Consider the following 21004-nt stretch of genomic DNA (forward strand, 5'->3'; position numbering starts at 1 on the left):
ATGTAAGCCTATGCATTACATACATTTAACGTTTTAAAATGATCATAACATATTGTGCTATGGAATATTTTTCTGAATGCCGTGTGCAATGCAAAGGGCTTATATGTTCATGTATTTGTTTGGGCTAGAATATAAACATGAAATGCGCAGAGTCTAATGTCAAACGGTAATTTACCGCTGTGCCACGTTAAAAAACATTTGCCAAAAGCCTGAAATCCAGTTATACGAGGAGCTGGCATCAATGACACATCAGGTTTAGATAAAGTTTAGACATCCATCTGTTGTATTATGCGGCTTTATCTGTTTATTTATTCGTTTTATGAATAGTGCATACTATTCTCAAAGTTTTTGTGCTTTTTTTTTTTTTTTTTTATAGCAACCGTCTTCATCAAAAGAGTGGATGATTTATGAAGTAGGCTATTATGACGTATAATATTTGGGGGAGCATGCGCCATGCGTGAAAACTGCCTTAAAAAAAGTTGACTGCTTTTTGACGCAGTTCGAGTCCCGTTACAAACTTATGTTAGTGTTTTTGTTAAACAATTTTTTTCATCTTTACAATACTACATCATCATGTATAGGGCAAATGTTTAATTTTAATGGACGTATTGTTGCACATTGTCGAACGGCTCCGTCTGTTATAAAACTTCAGATCGGTTTTTTTCTTTTCTTACATATTAGAGGTGCAGAGCGCCACACAGCAACTTCTCGGCATTGCACCAAGCAAAAATCAATCGTAATCATTACAAAAAGTAAAGATAACGCAGATATGACGTTTTTGTGGGCGTTCCCAGTAATGCCGACCAAGTCTATCAATTACAATATTGCATGAACAAAACAAAACAAACAACATTTTACAACATTATTTCCCTTGTATTTGCTTCGTATTTAATAAAGGATCACTGGTGTCAGGCATTCTGGGCGTAAAACAAGAACTGTTATCTCAGGGAGACAAGGTTATTCATGCATACACGGGCATTGATACAACCAGGCCCACAGCAGTGGCTAAAATAACAACAGGAACAATAAAGCCAATAGGAAAATTTGTACAACACATAACCACAGTTCCTTTCCCATTCAGTCCCAAGTGCACTATGCAAATAAAATGAACAGTGCTAAGCATATTGTTTCATATAAAAGTATAGATGTCCACATTTTACTACTTTTTCCATGAGCAATGCTTTTTCACAAGGCTTAGGTTTAGTAGTTAGGAAATGAGTGACGATTTGGTCCTTTTAGTATTAAAGTATATCCCTGAGGGTTTGCATAGCTTTCAAAACATTAAAACACCAGGGAGAACTGAATTGATGGTATGTTTGTTGAAAGAAAACGCAGTGCTGGATTATTTATAAGGACAGCATAGTCAAATAACGCCAAAGGATATGAGGAACTATGAACCACATTTCACCAAATGTCTCAACAAAAGGTAAGGAATTCAATGTAAGAGCTAGAATGTCTCAATAAAAATGAAATACACGTAACCATATTCCTTCATGGAAGAATAATCTACTATTAAGGGTTTAGCTTTCCCCCAAATGCTTCTAGGTGTGTGTTCACACTTGTAGTAAAAAAGAAAATTATACATTTATTCCTGGTTTGCTAAGTGTTCACACTATAATTTTTAACACCTAATCTAAAGATACAAAAAAAAAAAAAAAAAAACTGCGACAAAACATCCAAAACAATGCTGTGTCCTGGGATAAATGCGCTCGTTGTGTGCGCGTAGCCTATATATGATGGCATTTTGACTTGTGAAGAGCTTATAAAATGTGTAAAGGAGTCAGAACAGCAACAGGAATCCCTCCGTCACACACACAAATGAAGAACTGCTGCAAGGAGACGCGGTTCTGTTGCCTCTGTACCGAACTGTGATGGGCAATATCGAGACTATGACGAGAAAAATCAGGTATGCTTGAGCATTCTGTCCATTAGGGTCGCATCTTGTGACATCATGTCCTGTTTTTGGTCCGTGTTGCGTTCATATTTAATTCGAAACCCCACCAAAGTCCGCTTGGAAGCGGACCTAGACCCATCTTTTCAGCGGCCTCGTTCCGCTTGTTTGGTGCACACCAGGTTTCAGATAGCAGCGTTCACACATACACTAACAGAGCAATCGCAGGAGGGTTTGTTTTAATCGAACCAAACGTGCCAAGAGTGAACACACTCTAAAGTGCGTTATTTCTTAAAAAGTTAAACAAACACTTCTCTTTGGGAAGCATCGTCCTGAGGTACATGGCTTTGCATGAGCGCTTCTACCCGCTCCATGTTGGCCAGAGTTGGGGAAAGTTCTGGAACTGTGGGTGTGCCTGGTGAGGTTAAGAGAAAGTCACAGTCAAAGTTAGCGAAGGGCTCCAGGGTCAGGCCTCGACGGGCTTTGGCAGGACGGTCAGGCCGGCTCTTCAGCTCCAGGATCAGCTCCATGGGGGTCTTTTGGAGCAGATGAGAATCGAATGGCGTGCCGTGGAAAAAGGTTTGGCGCTTGAAGCGTTCCAGTGTTCGAAGGCGACGTGCTGGAGTCTTACAAAGAAGCTGAGGAGAGTAAAAATAGGTTTAAATGATTAAAATCATAGTTATTACTTGAAGGTGATTTGTGAAGTGACACATCAACACCAGGAAATCGTACTCTGCCTTATTGTTTTTAAAGGGTTAGTTCACCACTAAATGAAAATTCGGTCATTAATTACTCACCTTCATGTCGTTCTAAACCCATAAGACCTTTGTTCATCTTCAGAACACAAGTTAAGATATTTTTGATGAAAGCCGAGAGCTTTCTGACCCCCAATATACTGCAATGTTATGAACACTTTCAAGGCCCAGAAAGGTAGAAAAGACATCGTTAAAATAGTCCATGTGACTCCAGTGGTTCAACCTTAATGTTTTAAAGCAACAATAATACTTTTTGTGTGCAAAAAAACCCCCAAAAGAACAATTTCTTCTGTTCTGTGTCACAGTGCAGCGCTTCCGGGTTCTACGTCAGAATGCTGGCTCTATATTGGCCGATTCTGTTCATGTGACGACGTATGCGCGTGATACTGACGTAGGAGCTGGCCAATGCAAAGCCAGCATTCTGATGGAGAACCCGGAAGCGCTGCACAGCGGTTACTATGTGAACAGCATAGGAGAGTGACACAGAAGAGAAGAAATTGTTGAATAAAGAAATGTGTTTTGCGCACAAAAAGTATTCTTGTCGCTTCATAACATTAAGTTTGAACCGCTGTAGTCACATGGACTATTTTAACGATGTCTTTACTACCTTTCTGGGCCTTGAAAGTGGTAATAATGTTGCAGTCTATGAAACAAAAATATCTTAATTTGTGTTCCGAAGAAGAACGAAGGTCTTGCGTGTTTGGAACGACATGAGGGAGAGTAATCAATGACAGAATTTTCATTTTGGGGTGAACTATCCCTTTAAAGGTCCTCACAGTAAAGAATCAAAAATAGGATCAATTATTGAGCTTAAATGGAGAGCAAATTGACTTTCCTGCTTTTGAAAATGTTATCAGTACACTGAAAAAAAGGTGTACAATTTACTTTGAAAAATTATTTACTCAGAAATTGCTAGGAAATTTTACAAATACTTACAAAGAAACAGCAAGTAACACATTGAATTAAACATGACATTTTGAAGTAGAAAGACTGAAATAGTAAAACTTATAAATTATTTTACATTTTACAGTGTAATCTGTGTTTCCTACATACTTTCAGAATGTCTCAAACTGTTCAGAATCACAGCTTTCAGCATGAACTCTCATCAAATTCTCTGAATTAAATGACTCAAATGATCTAAGATATCCATTTTATAAAGGGATGGTTGACTCAAAAAGGACATGTCTATTTACTACACCTCATGTTGTTCAAAATCGGTATGATCTTGTGCGGATCAAGAAGATAATTTGAGAAATGTCTGTGTTTTTTTGTCTGTACAATGGAAGTCAATGGACTTTAATGTTATGTGGTTCCCAGCGTTCTTCAAAATATATTTTTTGTGTTCCGCAGAAGAAAAAGGTCATAGTGGTTTGGAACGACATGAGGGTGAGTAAATGATGACAGAATATTATGGGTGGAGTATCCCTTTATTTTTTAAACAATTGTTTAATGATCTCATTTGAGTCTATTTTTAGGGAATTTCAGAGACAAAATTGATGCTACCAAAGTCCCTTTAAGACAAGTCATTTCACTCGGTGGCCATCTTTGAAACGCCTCTCGGGCATGCAAGTGCAGCTCCTATCTCTTGAATAGGGAAAACTGTTCACCAAACTTACAATTAAATTTCATATTTGAAATCACCAATGAAATCTGACAAAAATAAATGCTCAAGTCAAGACAAAAAAGTGCATATTTCAGCCTGGACAAAGCTAATGCGTGTGTCTCAGAACACTGCCTGTTTCTATAGCAACCGGAGCTTCTAAAGGCAGCTACAGTGATGCGACGACTTCACTAATCAACGATTGGCTCTTTCATTCAGAATGCGGGGCTTATTCGCCATATTGGGCGTTTGCACTTTGTCCCATTCAAAAGTAAACAAAGTGCACCGTCTTCCTATATATATATAGGATAAGCAATTATATAACAATAAGTCTTTGTTACTACTTTGAACATTTTGGCGAATAAAGCATCCCATCAGGTGTCCAGGTCTCACCTCTGTAAGCAGCAGAGCAAAAGGAGGAGAGAAGTTTTTTGGCATCTCATAAGGGAAGCTGCGTACCCTCCTCAGCATGCTACAGTGATCCGGTTCTGGAGACACAGGAAACTGAGACATGCGTGGAGAGGGGAGGGGGAGTTAAGAATGACTTGGCAGAAAAAACACATCCGACACACACAAACCTGTCACTTCCCACACAATGAACAGAAAAACACGACACGTTTGTGCAAATGTATGAGCATTTGTCCTCACCTTTCCAGTGGCCAGTGCAAAGAGGAGGATGCCGAAAGACCACCAATCAGCAGTGTGGTTGTAGGGACCACCGCTAAGGACTTCAGGAGCTGAAGAGACAGATTTCATAAGAATATTGCTTACATTCCACACATCACTAGACATAAACATCCTTTCATTTGCTCAACCGTAAATATAATTTAATGCATTTTCAAGTGACTATTTGTGTACATTATTCCACATATAATTCAAAGTTATTCTAGATTTGTTTTCATTTCTTGTTTTATTATAGATTTACCCATGTATTGAATTGTTCCACAAATAGTGAATGCCCTCCCTCCACGCTCAAGACGCCGGGACAAACCGAAGTCAGCCAGTCGTAGGTGTCCTGTTATATGATAGAAGTAATAAGAAGACCCTCAAATTTACATAACACTAGAAGTTTATTATTGATAATTTAATATACGATTATTATTGTAGAAGACTATTAATTATTATTATGAACATATCACACACACATACAGTATATATATAGAGGTTTGTTTGATAACATTTTAATTTTATAAGCTTTGATGTCACGTTTCCCTTCAGTATTTTAACAAACAAATATTGAAATAATGGAATATTACAATAGAAATTGGATTATATGTTAATATTGTATAGCTATGTCATATTTATGTAAATCCTCTAGGCCTACTCGGAAGCGTCATGGCTGGATGTTCTGGAATATTCCATGTTTACATGAAAAAAGCTGCCAAATACTGCCCTCCACTGGAGTTACTAAAGAACACAGACTGCCTTACCCTGATCTGTTAGAAGGACATTTTCCATCTGTTAAAAATATAACAGTGTATGTTTTTAAGACATGTTTTGGGTTCAGACATTTTAGGATCATATTTATTATCATTACATCACTATATAAAACAGTGTATACCTTCACGTCACGGTGGATAATTGCACAGTCATGAAGGAACCCTATAAAACAGAGATGATACAACACAATTATTGTGGTAAGCATTTTTAACTACTGTACTTAAACAAAAATTGTATTTATGTGCTTGACGCAATGTCAAGGGATTTTTTATTAACAGGATACGTAACAATGTATATTATATAAAAGGTATATAATGCAGGGGTTCTGGAAGGTAAATTTAAGACTTTTTAAAGACCTTTTCAAGACCAAGTAAAGACAATTTAAGTAATAAATAGAAGGGAAGACAAAACGTCAATGTGTTTTCCAAATGTAATTGTCAAGGGAGAAACACAATGAGTTGTACGAGCAAGACTGAAATACAACTTTCAACAGATATCCCTTACTTATTAATTTATCATCCCTATAGTTGTAGTGTGGACTGTTATTCTTTTACATTTAGAATGATTTTTAAAACTATATCTTTATGGTCCTTGGTGTGAACGAGCCTTTGAACCTGCAGAAAGCCTGTAATATACACCACCTTTCAAAAGCTTTTTTTAATACAAGAAATTAATATTTTTTCAACAAGGACACATTAAATTGGTAACAGTAAAGACATTTATAATGTTGCAAAAGATTTCGATTTCAAATAATCCTGAAAAAAGTATCACTGGCACAACTGCTTTCAACATTGAGGAAATGAATAATTGCTCTTGAGCACCAAATCAGCATATTAGAATGATTTCTAAAGGATCATGTGACTCTGCAGCCTGCTTACCTAAAGCAGAACCCAATTCGGCAGCAAACACTTTTACCACATCCTCTCCGAACTGACCAATCATCACCCAGTATGTGTACAAGTCTCCTGTGCTGCAGTAATCACACACTAAAGAGGGAATAAACAGAATAAAATCATATAAACGGTGCCTGAATGTACAAATCCCAAATGGAGATAAACATTAACACAAACATCCAACTGATACATGGAAAGGGCAAGTGAACGCAGAGAAAACATCTGTCACTTTGGGAGATGACCAGATTCATAATACATCAGTTAGGACCATCTGTTTCGAACAGTTATGCCCTCACCAGACCACTGGGTGGTAAAACATCCTGGTTTAGACAAAGTACAGAACATTCTGGCCTGGTTTCACAGACTGGGCTTAGATTAAGCCAGGATTAGGCCTTAGTTCAATTAGGGCATTTAAATAGCTTTATAAACATGCCTAAACATTAATGGTGTTTACTTGAGACAAAACAATGGCACTGATATATTTTAAGATATTTCAATGCAAGTTAACAGCTCAAACATGCATTTTAGTCCACTAGGCTTAAAGGGATAGTTCACCCAAAAATGAAAATTCTGTCATCTTTTGATCACCCTCAAGTTGTTCCAAACCTGTATGAGTTTCTTTGTTCTGCTGAACACAAAAGAAGATATTTTGAAGAATGTTTGTAACCAAGCAGATCGAGCATCCATTGACTACCATAGTAGGGAAAAAAGTACTATGGTAGTCAATGGTTGCTCTATCTGCTTTGTTACAAATATTCTTCAAAATGTCTTCTTTTGTGTTCAGCAGAACAAAGAAACTCATACAGGTTTGGAACAACTTGAGGGTGATCAAATGATGACAGCATTTTCATTTGTGGGTGAACTATCCCTTTAAAGTGCCCATGAAATCAAACTTTTAGTATGAATATGTTAGCCTTACTGTTATATATAAGCTAGTGTGCTCTAAAACAATGACAAAATTCACATTTAGAAGATATAAGTGTTCAAAACGTACAGTCTCTCACTTCCGCCAATATGGATCAATGATTTGGATGACATCACTCTGCACTTCAGCTTCTCATCAGATTGTCTGTCCAATCAAATGCTCACTAAAATTTGAAGTGGCCCACGGCCCGCCTTTTATAAATGGACGCTGAAGCTGCAGCTGAAATCGGTCACTTGTTCACACATTTACTATTTTCTTCATGTTGAATGGCACATAGTGCACTATATAGTGGATAGGAAATGATTTAGACAATGTAAATATGCTTTCCATTTTCCTGGTTTCACGTTAGTGTCATGCGAACCTCCGCAGCGCACACGGTCTGCTCCGGTCCAGAGACACGAGCGCAGACCACAAAACTTATCGGACCTATTTGTATTCTGCACAGAATGATATTTTAAAGTGATATGGCAGAGATTAGGAGGAGAAACGGTTAAGGATTAGGAGGAAATTGCGGCTTTACCGAGCTCAACGGCTATGGCCGAGTGAGCTGTGATATAAACTAAGCGCTATCGGATAAATAAAAAAGGGGAGGAGCTGTTCGATATTTCCTGCCCTGTCTCTTTCAGTGGAAATTACGTCAACGCATTGAATACCGCTGCATGTTTCAAGGCACTTTAGTCGGCCTTTAAGCCTTGTCTGTGAAATCGGGCATCTGTGTTATTAAACAGGATCTTAAGCTTAAAGATCCTGGTGATATAAACAAATCCCAATAGTGATCTAGACTGATTAAAGTGATAAAAAGTGCAGACTGTGAATAAGGGAATCAGGTGGTAATCAAGTGGTGGTAAGGCAGTAACACGTTCATCATACAGTAGCTTCAGCTAGGAGAAAGCATTCAAGGGGTGAACTGAACATCAAAGTAGAAGATAGAAAAATTCACTTTCACCAATGCAGTCAGTCAGGATCACTGGGAAATCAAACACTGGGGAAAAAGGAGTGCGACTAATGCTGCCTTCACGTGCTATTGGGATTTAGCGTAAATATGAGTTTCCTAGTTTTAAAAATTGGACATGAATGCCCTCTCAATTTGTACACTCTAAAAAAAAAGGTTCTATATGGCACCAAAAATGGTTCTTGGCTAGTAATCATAGGGGAACCTTTTTTTAGTGCTAAATAGCACCAATTTTGGTGCTTCAGTGGTTCTTCAGCGGTTCTTTGACTAAGGTGCTATATAGCACCTCTGAAGAACCGGTGAAGAACCACTGAAGCACCAAAATTGGTGCTATATAGCACTAAAAAAGGTTCCCCTATGATTACGAGCCAAGTGCCATATAGAACCTTTTTTTTTTAGAGTGTATTTACCACTGGGAAGATCGTGGACCATTTTGCTACCCAAGTTGGGCATGCCATAAACTTGGGAAAAACCTCTAGTCACAAGATAACAACACGTGACGTTATATTTTGAGCTGTTCTGCATTATGCATTTCTATGGCTATCAAAACCTAAATGAATCTGCAGTGGTACAGCAGTCACATGTTACAAGTAGGAGCTCTCAAACAATTCCCATCTTACAAGCTCTGCGAAGACGTGAACGCTCTTTACCTGTTGGCGTGAATTCACCTTGAGCTCCAACCTTGATCAAACACACCTGAATAAGTGAATTAAGCTCTTCAGAATGACTAGAACGTTACATGCAGGTGAGTTTGATCAAGGTTGGAGATAAACTCTGCAGGAAAGTGGATCTCGAGGGCCAGAGTTGAGAAACCCTGCTCTAGAATTCAAGCATTCTGGCCTGTCTATACGAACATATCTAATTCAGAAATAACAGTCTGTGGGTCACTTTACATGCTAGCACTATATAAGAACTACTAAGGATTATTTGATTTTCAACTATATATAGTTGCAGAGGTCTTCTATCGTGCTCCTGGAGACCCAGGCTGAATCTGAAATCGCCCCTAAACCCTCAATCTCTGTTCCCTACTTTGGTCCACTGATACAGTTCACTTGAAGGAGTGAATGAAAACGAGTGAGCAAATTGGGCTTTGAGGGTATAGGGAGCCGATTTCAGATTCCAACCTCAATCAAACACTCTTGAAGCAGTTAATCAAGGAGTTCAGGATTCCTCAAAATTGCAGGCAGGTTTGTTGGAGCAGGTTGGAACTAGTGAGATAGTGGGTCTCCAGGAGCAGGATTATAGACCTATGGATGATCTAAACATTAGAACCATCATGCAATCAGCAACATGGATAGAATCCATATTCTATACAAAATGCATTCAATCTACTGAGTTTGGGTAGTTCTCCGTTGCATACTTTGTACAGTGTGCCAGACAGAATCAGAGTAAGAAAAGGAATTGAAATGTGAAGTGTGTATGGTTTATTCTACACATTCTCCTCCAGCATAGTATGTTGAGACAACTGTAGGTCAGCCATTCCAAAGGTTGAAATAAAGTGGCTCAGGACACTTCCAAAACATTGGTTTGGGGCGGAACTACCTCAGACTTGGAAAATTAGTGTATCAATTTCAGTTTATATGTCCTCTTCACAGCTGCTCACAGATTTGAAGAGGAATGGGAGCTCCAGGGAGATTTTCGTGTCTTGGTGGGTAAAGGGCCGCATTGCACTTTGTGTGAGGGAAGGCTGATTTAGTGGTGGGAAAGGCAGGAGGAGAGTTGGGGCAGGGGTGTATTCTGATTCACTCACTAATGTAGATGTGCCGCTGGGTCTGCCAGCAGTCCTGCAGGTCGTGGACAAAAGGGTGGTGGACCTGACGCTGCAAGGCAACAGTTTGACAACAAGAGCACAGTCACAGTGAGTCACAAACCTCTGTGGGTTTTGAACTCGACCTCTTCATGTACCAGGGTGAATAAGAGACCTGCTGATATTCATCCTAGTGTTTGCATTTATTCTCTTTCTGTTGATACTAACACACACACCACCTCAATCTCCATTGTACCCTCGAAAAAAAAAAGCATTATTCAATTAAATTTGATGGAATTTTACTATTACTTAAATAGCGTAAATCTTAAAAAAGGCTTACTTTTTTTTGAGTGTACTAATGACATAAGCTAGAAGTGAGTGCCTGTAAAAGATGACACAGACCATTAAGTATAATAATGATGGCATCACAGAAAAGTGAGGACTTGGGCTAACCTGGACTATTACTTCCTCCTTAGACTGCTCCAAAACACCCAAGCGCAAAATCTCAGATTTTGGAATAACCTACATTAGACAAAAGGAAATCACAAATGGCAAATGAACATTACTGTGTTACTACTATTGGACAGACTGTTTATTCTTCTTCAGTTCATATACATTACCATTCACAGTTTGGGGTCAGGTTTATTTTGTTTGTTGTTGATACATTAATACTTTTATTCCACAAGGACAAATTAAATTAATCAAACATGACAGTATTTCTATTTCAAATAAATATTGTTCTTTAGAACTGTCTATTCATCAAAGAACCCTGAAAAAAGTATCATGATTTCCACAAAAATATTAAGCAGCAAAAACTACTTTTAACATCGATAATAATGTTAAAAATGTTAATGAAATTACTTGAGCACCAAGCAGCACATTTCAGAATCATTTCTGAAGGATCATGTGATACTGAAGACGGGAGTAATAATGCTGAAAATACAGCTTTTACCATCACAGGAAATTAATAAATTACATTTTATATATTAAATAAATAAAAAGTTTATATTTCACAGTATTACTGTTTTTTTTTGGTCAAATAAATGCAGCCTTGGTGAGCATAAGTGTATGGACACAATGGGAAAGTTATGGACACAATGGGTTCTTTTCTGTTGCAGGCTGACGAGGCGATGCACAAACACACAAGGAGGCTGATGAGACAAGGAGCTGGGAATCTTGGAGGTCGTAATGGCGATAGACTTGGGAGTTTACTTGGAGAAGACAGATGACTTTGAGATTGCTACATTGCAACAGGTAAGCATTCACAAGGTGAGTATCAAGGTAAGTAGTCGTTGCTCTTGACGAGACCCGACAAAGAGTGACTGTGTGTGTGTGTGTGTGTCTTTTGTTGGGGAGCGGATTAGTGTGGCGACGAGGAACAGGTGTGGGTGATAATTAACCGTGAAAACAGAACAATAGAGTCAGTGCAGGGAAAACATGATAGGGAAACATGATATGAGGTGGCTTCTGATGCCTACAAGCAACACCCCAACTTGTGACAGTTCTGGAGAGTATTGCCTGTAGTGTATGGCTCGAGGCCCAAACTCAGGGTGTAGCTTGAGGAGGTGTGAGCCCCGACAGAGCTGGCAGCCAGGGCAAAGCTGGGAGGTTTGGGAGTCAGGGCGGAGCTGGCAGTGCCAGCAGAGCTGGAAGTATCCGGATTGCTGGTTGAGCTGAGAGCTTTTGGGGTGCCGGCATAGTTGGCTGAGAAATGAAACCCCAGAGGGCCTGCTGGGAGGGAGACCTTTGGAGAGTCGGCTGAACCTGGAGTGAACAAAGAACGTCTGAAATGCCAGCAGAACCGGGAGCATCTGAACCGGGAAGTGCCTCTGTGGCCGAGTCAAGGGCACATAGCGTCCTTCATGGTCGAGTCGTGAGAGCTGGGACTGGCTTCTATGGCCGAGATGAGGTAGCTGGGGACAGCCTCTTTGACCGGGACGAGGGAGCTGGGAATGTCCTCAATGGCCAAGACGTGGAAACACTGGACCACCGGGGAGGTTTTCATGGCCGCATGTACCGCCATAATCAGCGAGAACGCCAGTCTTTGATGCCAGTCTCAAACGCCTCTGGATGGCTTTCATGGCTGAGAGCGTGATACCCCCAAAAATTATTTGGGAGACCAGGCAGGGGTCAAAGAATGTGGAGACTCTGGCATAGCGGCTGTGAAGTGAGGAGGCTCTGGTGAATTTACTGAGTTGGGAGGTTTTAGTGAGCTGTATTTATTTAACTGAAGGGCATAGAGGATACTTTTCAATGTACAGTTGTTACTATCCCAATTAAGGCATCAGTGAGTATAGGGGCTCGTTCAAACCCCTCATGGAAAAAGCCATTAATGCCATGTCACTGACTACGTTTACATGGACAGCAGTAATCTAATTATTGACCTTATTCTGAATAAGACAATATTCTGATTAAGGTGTTTACATGAGTTGCTTTTAGAATATTCCGCTCATGTTCCCCTTTTACATGTTATAGAACAGAGATTGAATAATGGTACGTCATTACGTCCCCATGCCACGCTACGCTGTCTGACGTCCAATCATAGCGCGACTTTCGTGGGTCTGTTAAAATCAATGGGCTCAGGCAACCCGTTGTAACTTTACCTGCGGGTGTCGCTGTTGGACAGTGTTACTTTAAAAAAAACGAGTGATTTTTATACTTTTTAATGCAATTTATATATATATTTTACGTTGTTTTATTTTTGTAATATTGTGTCTTTCAGTTGTTTTTTGAAGAGACACTGCCCATCTTGCCTCCTTCTTGACAGCCTAAATTTTGAATAATAGCTTTGATTAATGATGAAAATTATGGTTTCAAAATCATGATTGTTTGAATTTTTTTTTTTTCTGCCGTCGAGCCACAAGCGCTCACTGAATGGCCATATGGCTCGCGAGCCTAGAGGTTCCCGACCGCTGTTGTAAGCAGACAACTATGAATCTGGGATTACAGATACAAATTTATTGTATTTTACTTTTACAATGAGCAGAATTATTACAACACAAAGAAAAAAATATAGAGGAGGCAGTGTCAGAATAAGCAGTCAAGCAACACGTCATGGCAACCACATTTCACACTGACCGATCCGTAAAAGATAAACGGGGCATTTGAGCGCTTTGTTACTGTTTTGTTCGCGCTGTTATATTAATTATAATTCAAATTCTGTTTTATTTGTCACAATATTATTGATGATTGTTGAGAGGGGCACTTTTGATACATTTTTAAAAAGGGCAGGCTCGAGCCCCCAAAGCCCTCCCATCTGCACTTGCCTGGTGTGTGTGTGTGTGTCCTGTCACAAAATGAAAACTCCTACACAGCGTTAATAGTTAGATTAAGGTGTGTACATGTCTACAATGCCCTTCGATAATGCGACTAAAATAGGCATACTCCACATATCTTAATTGGTCTTATGGCTTTAACCGGATTAAGGTAATTCGAAATTAGAAATCGCTGTTTACATGAGTATGGTCTTAATCAGATTAATATCGGAGTATTACTGTCCATGTAAACGTACTGACTGAAATATACAGCTGAGAATTCCAGAATTCCCACGCATACTCTTCCAGTGGGCAGCTATTTTGTGATGGAAACCAACTTGGAGTTTACTTGGAGAAGACACAAGATGATTTAAAGATTGTGAGTATCAAGGTAAGTAGTCGTTGTTTTTGATGAGACCAGACAAAGAGTGACTGTGTGTGTCTTTTGTAGGGGAGTGGATTAGTGTGGTGACAAGGAACTAGTGGGGATAATAATTATCCAGGGAAAACGTGACAGGGGAAATGTGACAATAAGAGGCTTCTTTCAAAAACAGATATTTTAAGAAATGTTATCAACCCCAAACTTTTGAATGGTAGAAAACAATATATACATATGTATGTATGTGTGCATGTACCGGTATGTAAGTAAATATACAAAGTGAAATTAGTTTTGTCGATAAAATCTAAGTAAGGGATTATCGATGTCTAACTGTGCATTAAAAATGTAACGCACAACGTGGATTAAATCGTTCAATGCACAGCTAGCCATGGATTATCCCGCTTATACCATGGTCATTTGCCAGCATTGACCACTTAAAGCTGTTGTTGATGTTTTCAGTCCAATATTTGGCCAGAGAGGTTTCTTTAGATCTAGCTTTCTGCCTGCTTTGAATCAGACACAGAGATAAAGTAGTGCATCATTTTTTTATTATAGCATTTATTTGAATTCATTATCGAGATCGAGATCAAATGACCTGCGTCTGTTCAGCGTCTCTCTCTATTAACAATGTAGCTGTGAGTTTAATTACTTCAAAACCAGCAATGCTACCCCCTCATTGCTGATAAATATAATGCAGCGATTTAGTGACAAAGCTATTTTAAGTCGCAGAGCAGCGTTGATAAGTTTCTGTGCTCCTGAATGTTTCTGTGCGAGCACAGCGTGATCTCCGAGTGACGTATGGGTGTGTGTGCTTCATTGAAAACACACTTTCAGACCATGGTATAATCCAAAGCCTATGTATGAATGTCTTCTTTACATTAGAATAAACCTAAAGGTTGACCACTGGAAATAATCTCAAATATAAGATGTATTTGATTTGTTAGATATTTTTGTGTTTTTGTCTGTTATATGTATTATTAATGTGTAAAATAGTAATTAGATACAATGAGTAGGTGTGTACAAACGTTTGATTGGCTTATAGACAAAGTTTTTACCTTAACTGCGTAGGTCTTTTGCTTCGACTTATCCTTAACCTTTAAAATGGGACCAAAAGATCCTTTTGCTATGTAACCCAGGACCTAGGGGTTGGACAATATGATAAAATACTGTGAAAAACATATCAAATAAATAAGAAACTGTTGACTAATGAGTGAGCTTATTTTCACCTTTTGCCCTTGGCTTCTCTCACCTGAAAATGTTCATGTCCTGGGACATGGCGGTGGGGGAATTCAGGCAGAAACATGTTGATAAAGCTCGGAAAACTCCATTCCATGCAGAGTTTCTCAGGACCCGGTAATGAGGTCACCAGGTGCTCAGGAATGGATGGCTCCTTGTCACAAATCATTCTATGTGATCCGATTCGTAATGGGTTGATTCTGCAGAGCCCAGCTGGGAGAGAAATACCCACAGCAGAGAGAAATCCCCTCCATCTGGATATTTGTGATTGCTCCTCTGACCCTGTGTACTGCTGTGAATAAACGTTATTAAATAATCATTACATGGTTACTCATATTCCAGCGATGACCTATTTTTCAACATGCTCATGGCTGTTTCTGTATCTACTTTGCAATCCCAGCAGTCATTATAGATCAACGTCTTCTATTTTAAATAATAACAATTAAAGTACTAGGAGATAAATGTATTATAAAATAATGGGTTACAAACAACACAATAAAAAAAAAAAGAAAAAGATATATATATACCGGTATATACAGTGAGGAAAATAAGTATTTGAACACTCTGCTATTTTATAAGAATAAAGTTAAAGTTACTTAACACATAAAGTTCTGCTACTTTATTTTATTTATACAAGTTCTCCCACTTAGAAATCATGGAGGGGTCTGAAGTTGTCATCGTACGTGCATGTCCACTGTGAGAGACATAATCTAAAAAAAAAATTCCAGAAATCACAATGTATGATTTTTTAACTATTTATTTGTATGATACAGCTGAAAATAAGTATTTGAACACCTGTCTATCAGCTAGAATTCTGACCCTCAAAGACCTGTTAGTCTGCCTTTAAAATGTCCACCTCCACTCCATTTATTATCCTAAATTAGATGCACCTGTTTGAGGTTGTTAGCTGCATAAAGACACCTGTCCACCCCATACAATCAGTAAGAATCCAACTACTAACATGGCCAAGACCAAAGAGCTGTCCAAAGACACTAGAGACAAAATTGTACACCTCCACAAAGCTGGAAAGGGCTACACGGAAATTGCCAAGCAGCTTGGTGAAAAAAGGTCCACTGTTGGAGCAATCATTAGAAAATGGAAGAAGCTAAACATGACTGTCAATCTCCCTCGGACTGGGGCTCCATGCAAGATCTCACCTCGTGGGGTTTCAATGATCCTAAGAAAGGTGAGAAATCAGCCCAGAACTACATGGGAGGAGCTGGTCAATGACCTGAAAAGAGCTGGGACCACCATTTCCAAGGTTACTATTGGTAATACACTAAGACGTCATGGTTTGAAATCATGCATGGCATGGAAGGTTCCCCTGCTTAAACCAGCACATGTCCAGGCCCGTCTTAAGTTTGCCAATGACCATTTGGATGATCCAGAGGAGTCATGGGAGAAAGTCATGTGGTCAGATGAGACCAAAATAGAACTTTTTGGTCATAATTCCACTAAACGTGTTTGGAGGAAGAAGAATGATGAGTACCATCCCAAGAACACCATCCCTACTGTGAAGCATGGGGGTGGTAGCATCACGCTTTGGGGGTGTTTTTCTGCACATGGGACAGGGCGACTGCACTGTATTAAGGAGAGGATGACCGGGGCTATGTATTGCGAGATTTTGGGGAACATCCTCCTTCCCTCAGTTAGAGTATTGAAGATGGGTCGAGGCTGGGTCTTCCAACATGACAATGACCCGAAGCACACAGCCAGGATAACCAAGTAGTGGCTCTGTAAGAAGCATATCAAGGTTCTGGCGTGGCCTAGCCAGTCTCCAGACCTAAACCCAATAGAGAATCTTTGGAGGGAGCTCAAATTCCATGTTTCTCAGCGACAGGCCAGAAACCTGACTGATCTAGAGAAGATCTGTGTGGAGGAGTGGGCCAAAATCCCTCCTGCAGTGTGTGCAAACCTGGTGAAAAACTACAGGAAACGTTTGACCTCTGTAATTGCAAACAAAGGCTACTGTACCAAATATTAACATTGATTTTCTCAGGTGTTCAAATACTTATTTGCAGCTGTATCATACAAATAAATAGTTAAAACATCATACATTGTGATTTCTGGATTTTTTTTTTAGATTATGTCTCTCACAGTGGACATGCACCTACGATGACAATTTCAGACCCCTCCATGATTTCTAAGTGGGAGAACTTGCAAAATAGCAGGGTGTTCAAATACTTATTTTCCTCACTGTATATATATATATATATATATATATATATATATATATATATATATATATATATATATATATATATATATATATATATATATATATATATATATATATATATATATATATATATATATATATATATATATATATATACATACCAGTCAATTATGGATGAATAAATATGGAATCATTTCTTACATTTTCAATTAACAAGTGTCAAAATTATTTTAGTGCATATGTGTGTGTTTTTGTAAATAAAAAATAAGCTTGCGTAATATATAAATATCCTCCTCCTTATGGGACGTTTTATTCTTTGTCATCATTACCACAACAAAATTATTAGAATTTAAACTCAAGAGATATATATACACTATATTGCCAAAAGTATTGGGACACCCCTCCAAATAATTGAATTCAGGTGTTCCAATTACTTCTATGGCCAAAGGTGTGTATAATCAAACACCTTGCCATGCAGACTGCTTCTACAAACATTTCTGAAAGAACAGGTCGCTCTCAGGAGCTCAGTGAATTCAAGCGTGGTACCGTGATAGGTTGCCAACTGTGCCAAGTCCATTCGTAAAATTTTCTCACTACTAAATATTCCACAGTCAACTGTTAGTGGTATTATAACAAAGTAGAAGCAATTGGGAACAGCAACTCAGCCACGAAGTGGTAGCCTACATAAAATCACAGAGCGGGGTCAGCGCATGCTGAGGCACACAGTGCGCAAAAGTCGCCAACTTTCTGCAGAGTCAATAGCTACAGACCTCCAAACTTTGTGTGGCCTTCAGATTAGCTCAAGAACAGTGTAGAGAGCTTCACGGAATGGGTTTCCATGGCCGAGCAGCTGCATCCAAGCCTTACATCAACAAGTGCAATGCAAAGCGTCGGATGCAGTGGTGTAAAGCACACTGCCACTGGTCTCTAGAGCAGTGGAGACATGTTCTCTGGAGTGACGAATCACGCTTATCTGTCTGGCAATCCGATGGACGAATCTGGGTTTGGTGGTTGCCAGGAGAACGGGACTTGCCTGACTGCATTGTGCCAAGTGTAAAGTTTGGTGGAGGGTAGATTATGATGTGGGTTTTTTTTTTCAGGGATTGGGCTTGGACCCTTAGTTTCAGTGAAATAAACTCGTATTGCTTCAGCATACCAAGACATTTTGGAAAATTTCATGCTCCCAACTTTGTGGGAACAGTTTGGGGATGGCACCTTCCTGTTCCAACATGACTGTGCACCAGTACACAAAGCAACGTCCATAAAGACATGGACGAGCGAGTTTGGTGTGGAGGAACTTGACAGGCCTGTACTGACCTCAACCCAATAGAACACCTTTGGGATGAATTAGAGCGAAGACTGTGAGCCAGGACTTCTCGTCCAACATCAGTGCCTGACCTCACAAATGCGCTTCTAGAAGAATGGTCAAAAACTCCCATAAACTCACTCCTAAACCTTGTGGAAAGCCTCCCCAGAAGAGCTGAAGCTGTTATAGCTGCAAAGGGTGGGCCAACTCCATATTAAACTTTACGGATTAAGAATGGGACGTCATTAAAGTTCATGTGCATGTAAAGGCAGGCGTCCCAAAACTTTTGCCAATATAGTGTAAATAGATATGTCATGGGATATATATATATATATATATATATATATATATATATATATATATATATATATATATATATATATATATATATATATATATATATATATATATATAAGTGATTAATTAAAGGATGTTATTCATACTCCAATGCCACAGCTTGTCCTTTGGCTTTGCTTTCAGTCCAAATCCACACAAATGAGAAATGACTCATGGAATTATTGTGAAGAAGTAAGAAGTAAAAAGACATGAACATAATTCATTGGTTATTATTACAGTAGGTAAATAAATGTTTTAAACTCACTGTAATGCACTGCTTGTCAACAAAAACAATGTTCTGCAGCTTCATAAGACCTTTAGTTGTATATGCAATAAATATAATATATAACATATTTTATATAACATACTTATTATCAGTATACTTTTTTTGTTCAATTAAATGTGACATTTCATAAAATAAACATATGCAGCGCTTTACTTCTACATTTGGAGATCAAACATGAGCAGCCATCCTGAACACATGGTTTCAGCAAAGTAACTTTTTCTCATCACTCATACTAAGAAAATAATATAAAGACTAACCTTGCTGTTTTTGCTAGCATCGGCACCCATCACATTTGTCTCTCTGCGTGAAACATTAGTTGAATCTTACATATTCCATGTTGTCGCCTGTAGTTTCAGTGAAAGAGCACAACCTATATGCATTACTGTTCTAGTCGCTCATGTATGGACAGGGCAAGCGCTTTTACATTATGTCTTACACTGAACTATGAGGTCGAACTCATTTTCAATCAAAAGCAAGCGTAGTCTTTCTGACAGTTATGGCGACAAAACAAGATAATCTCCGAGAGCGTCGACGAATACTGCGCATCCTCCCACGTTGCTGTCACCCAATCGGATTTCTTGCTCGTTTTTAGACCACGCCCACTCGAGCGCGCTCTCGAAATAGTATCAGGAGCTGTCCATGCTTAATTATTGACGCCTAGTTACATACTAATGATGAAACATGACGCTATTAAACATTAAGCACTATAGGATCATTATTCCAGTTAATTTATAATCATATGAATGTGTTGTTATTGCATTACCTCATAGGCTACCAGTTGATTTAATGTTGATCTTGATTCTGAAGCCACAGCAATGCATATTGTTGTCTCCCTTATTTGATACTAGTTATGAGTCATTGATATTTTAGTATAATCGAGGTAGATTGAATTCATTTTTGATAGAATATTTACCTTTGATTTATTTATTTTATTCTATTTTTATTTCAGTTTTAGTTGTTTTAGTAGGTCACATTAAGTTGAACTAAATGGAAATGTTGCCTAACCTTAGATGAAATATTTTTTTAAATATATTATTTTATTTCAGTACATTTTATTTCAAGTAACAACATTTCTTTTCTTTTTTTTAGGTTGTAATCTTAGATAACTATAATATTGTATTTGCATATTCATCCATGCATTGTATTTGTATGTGTTTGCATTATTGTCAGTTACTGACAATGCATGTTTTTTTTTTTTTTAAATGTGGAGTGTTTGACGTGTCCTGTGACAGCTGATCTGTTTGGCATCAGTGGATTGCATAAGACAAGGGATTGGATTATTTCAGTGTTATTATGACTGGACAGTTGGGACTGAGTTTATGAAAACATGTTGTCCTGTTGTATATTTCTAAATCCTTGATTAGACATTTTATTCTAACAAATGTTTTGTTGTCCTAAATATAGGCTATTGATGTTATACAAAAAGTACACTTCAATAAAAAGACAATACAATTTACAAAAAAACATGTACATCACAGGCTATGTGACCCTGGACCACGAAACCAGTCATAAGGGTCATTTTTAAATAAATAATCTTTCCATTGATGTATGATGACAATATTATAATAGGAGAGATACAACTATTTGAAAATCTAAGGGTGAGGGTGCAAAAAATAATCTAAATATTTTAAAAAAAATCACCTTTAAAGTTGTCCAAAAGAAGTAATTAGCACTACATATTACTACTAATAATACATTTTGATATATAGTAGTATATAATATACTGTAGGAAATTTACAGAAGATCTTCATGGAACATGATCTTTAGGCTATACTTAATATCCTAATGATTTTTGGCATAGAAGAAAAATAATTTTGACCCATAC

General features: G+C 38.4%; 1 protein-coding gene across 2 annotated transcripts; it reads right to left on the bottom strand.

The window, feature by feature from the left end:
* Positions 1 to 856: 856 nt before the first annotated feature.
* rskrb (ribosomal protein S6 kinase related b) lies at positions 857 to 19746 on the bottom strand. 2 transcript variants are annotated; one of them, XM_079834334.1, is made up of 13 exons: positions 19616 to 19683; positions 19437 to 19523; positions 15086 to 15364; positions 14892 to 14975; positions 10657 to 10725; positions 10207 to 10276; positions 6565 to 6672; positions 5808 to 5848; positions 5677 to 5704; positions 5172 to 5261; positions 4895 to 4983; positions 4640 to 4750; positions 857 to 2529 (listed from the first exon to the last, which is right to left on the bottom strand). In XM_079834334.1, the coding sequence occupies exons 2-13, from the start codon at positions 19464 to 19466 to the stop codon at positions 2191 to 2193; spliced, it is 1338 nt and encodes a 445-aa protein (XP_079690460.1). In that variant the 5' UTR covers positions 19467 to 19523; positions 19616 to 19683; the 3' UTR covers positions 857 to 2190. The 2 variants fall into 2 exon arrangements, with proteins under 2 accessions (XP_079690460.1, XP_079690459.1); XM_079834333.1 differs by having other exon boundaries at positions 19437 to 19746.
* Between the last annotated feature and the right edge of the window lie 1258 nt (positions 19747 to 21004).

This window comes from Gobio gobio (assembly GCF_949357685.1).
Source record: "Gobio gobio genome assembly, chromosome: 14".
Taxonomy (NCBI): Eukaryota; Metazoa; Chordata; class Actinopteri; order Cypriniformes; family Gobionidae; genus Gobio; species Gobio gobio.

Bases quoted from the DNA above. Each gene is read 5' to 3' on its own strand.
- rskrb (XM_079834333.1), bottom strand. From the start codon at position 19,466: ATGGGTGCCGATGCTAGCAAAAACAGCAAG. The intron at 6,673-10,206 runs GTGAGTGAATCA...TTCCCTCTTTAG, and splicing joins CCAGCGGCACATCTACATTA to TGTGTGATTACTGCAGCACA. The intron at 4,984-5,171 runs GTAAATCTATAA...CTGTCTCTTCAG, and splicing joins TGGAACAATTCAATACATGG to CTCCTGAAGTCCTTAGCGGT.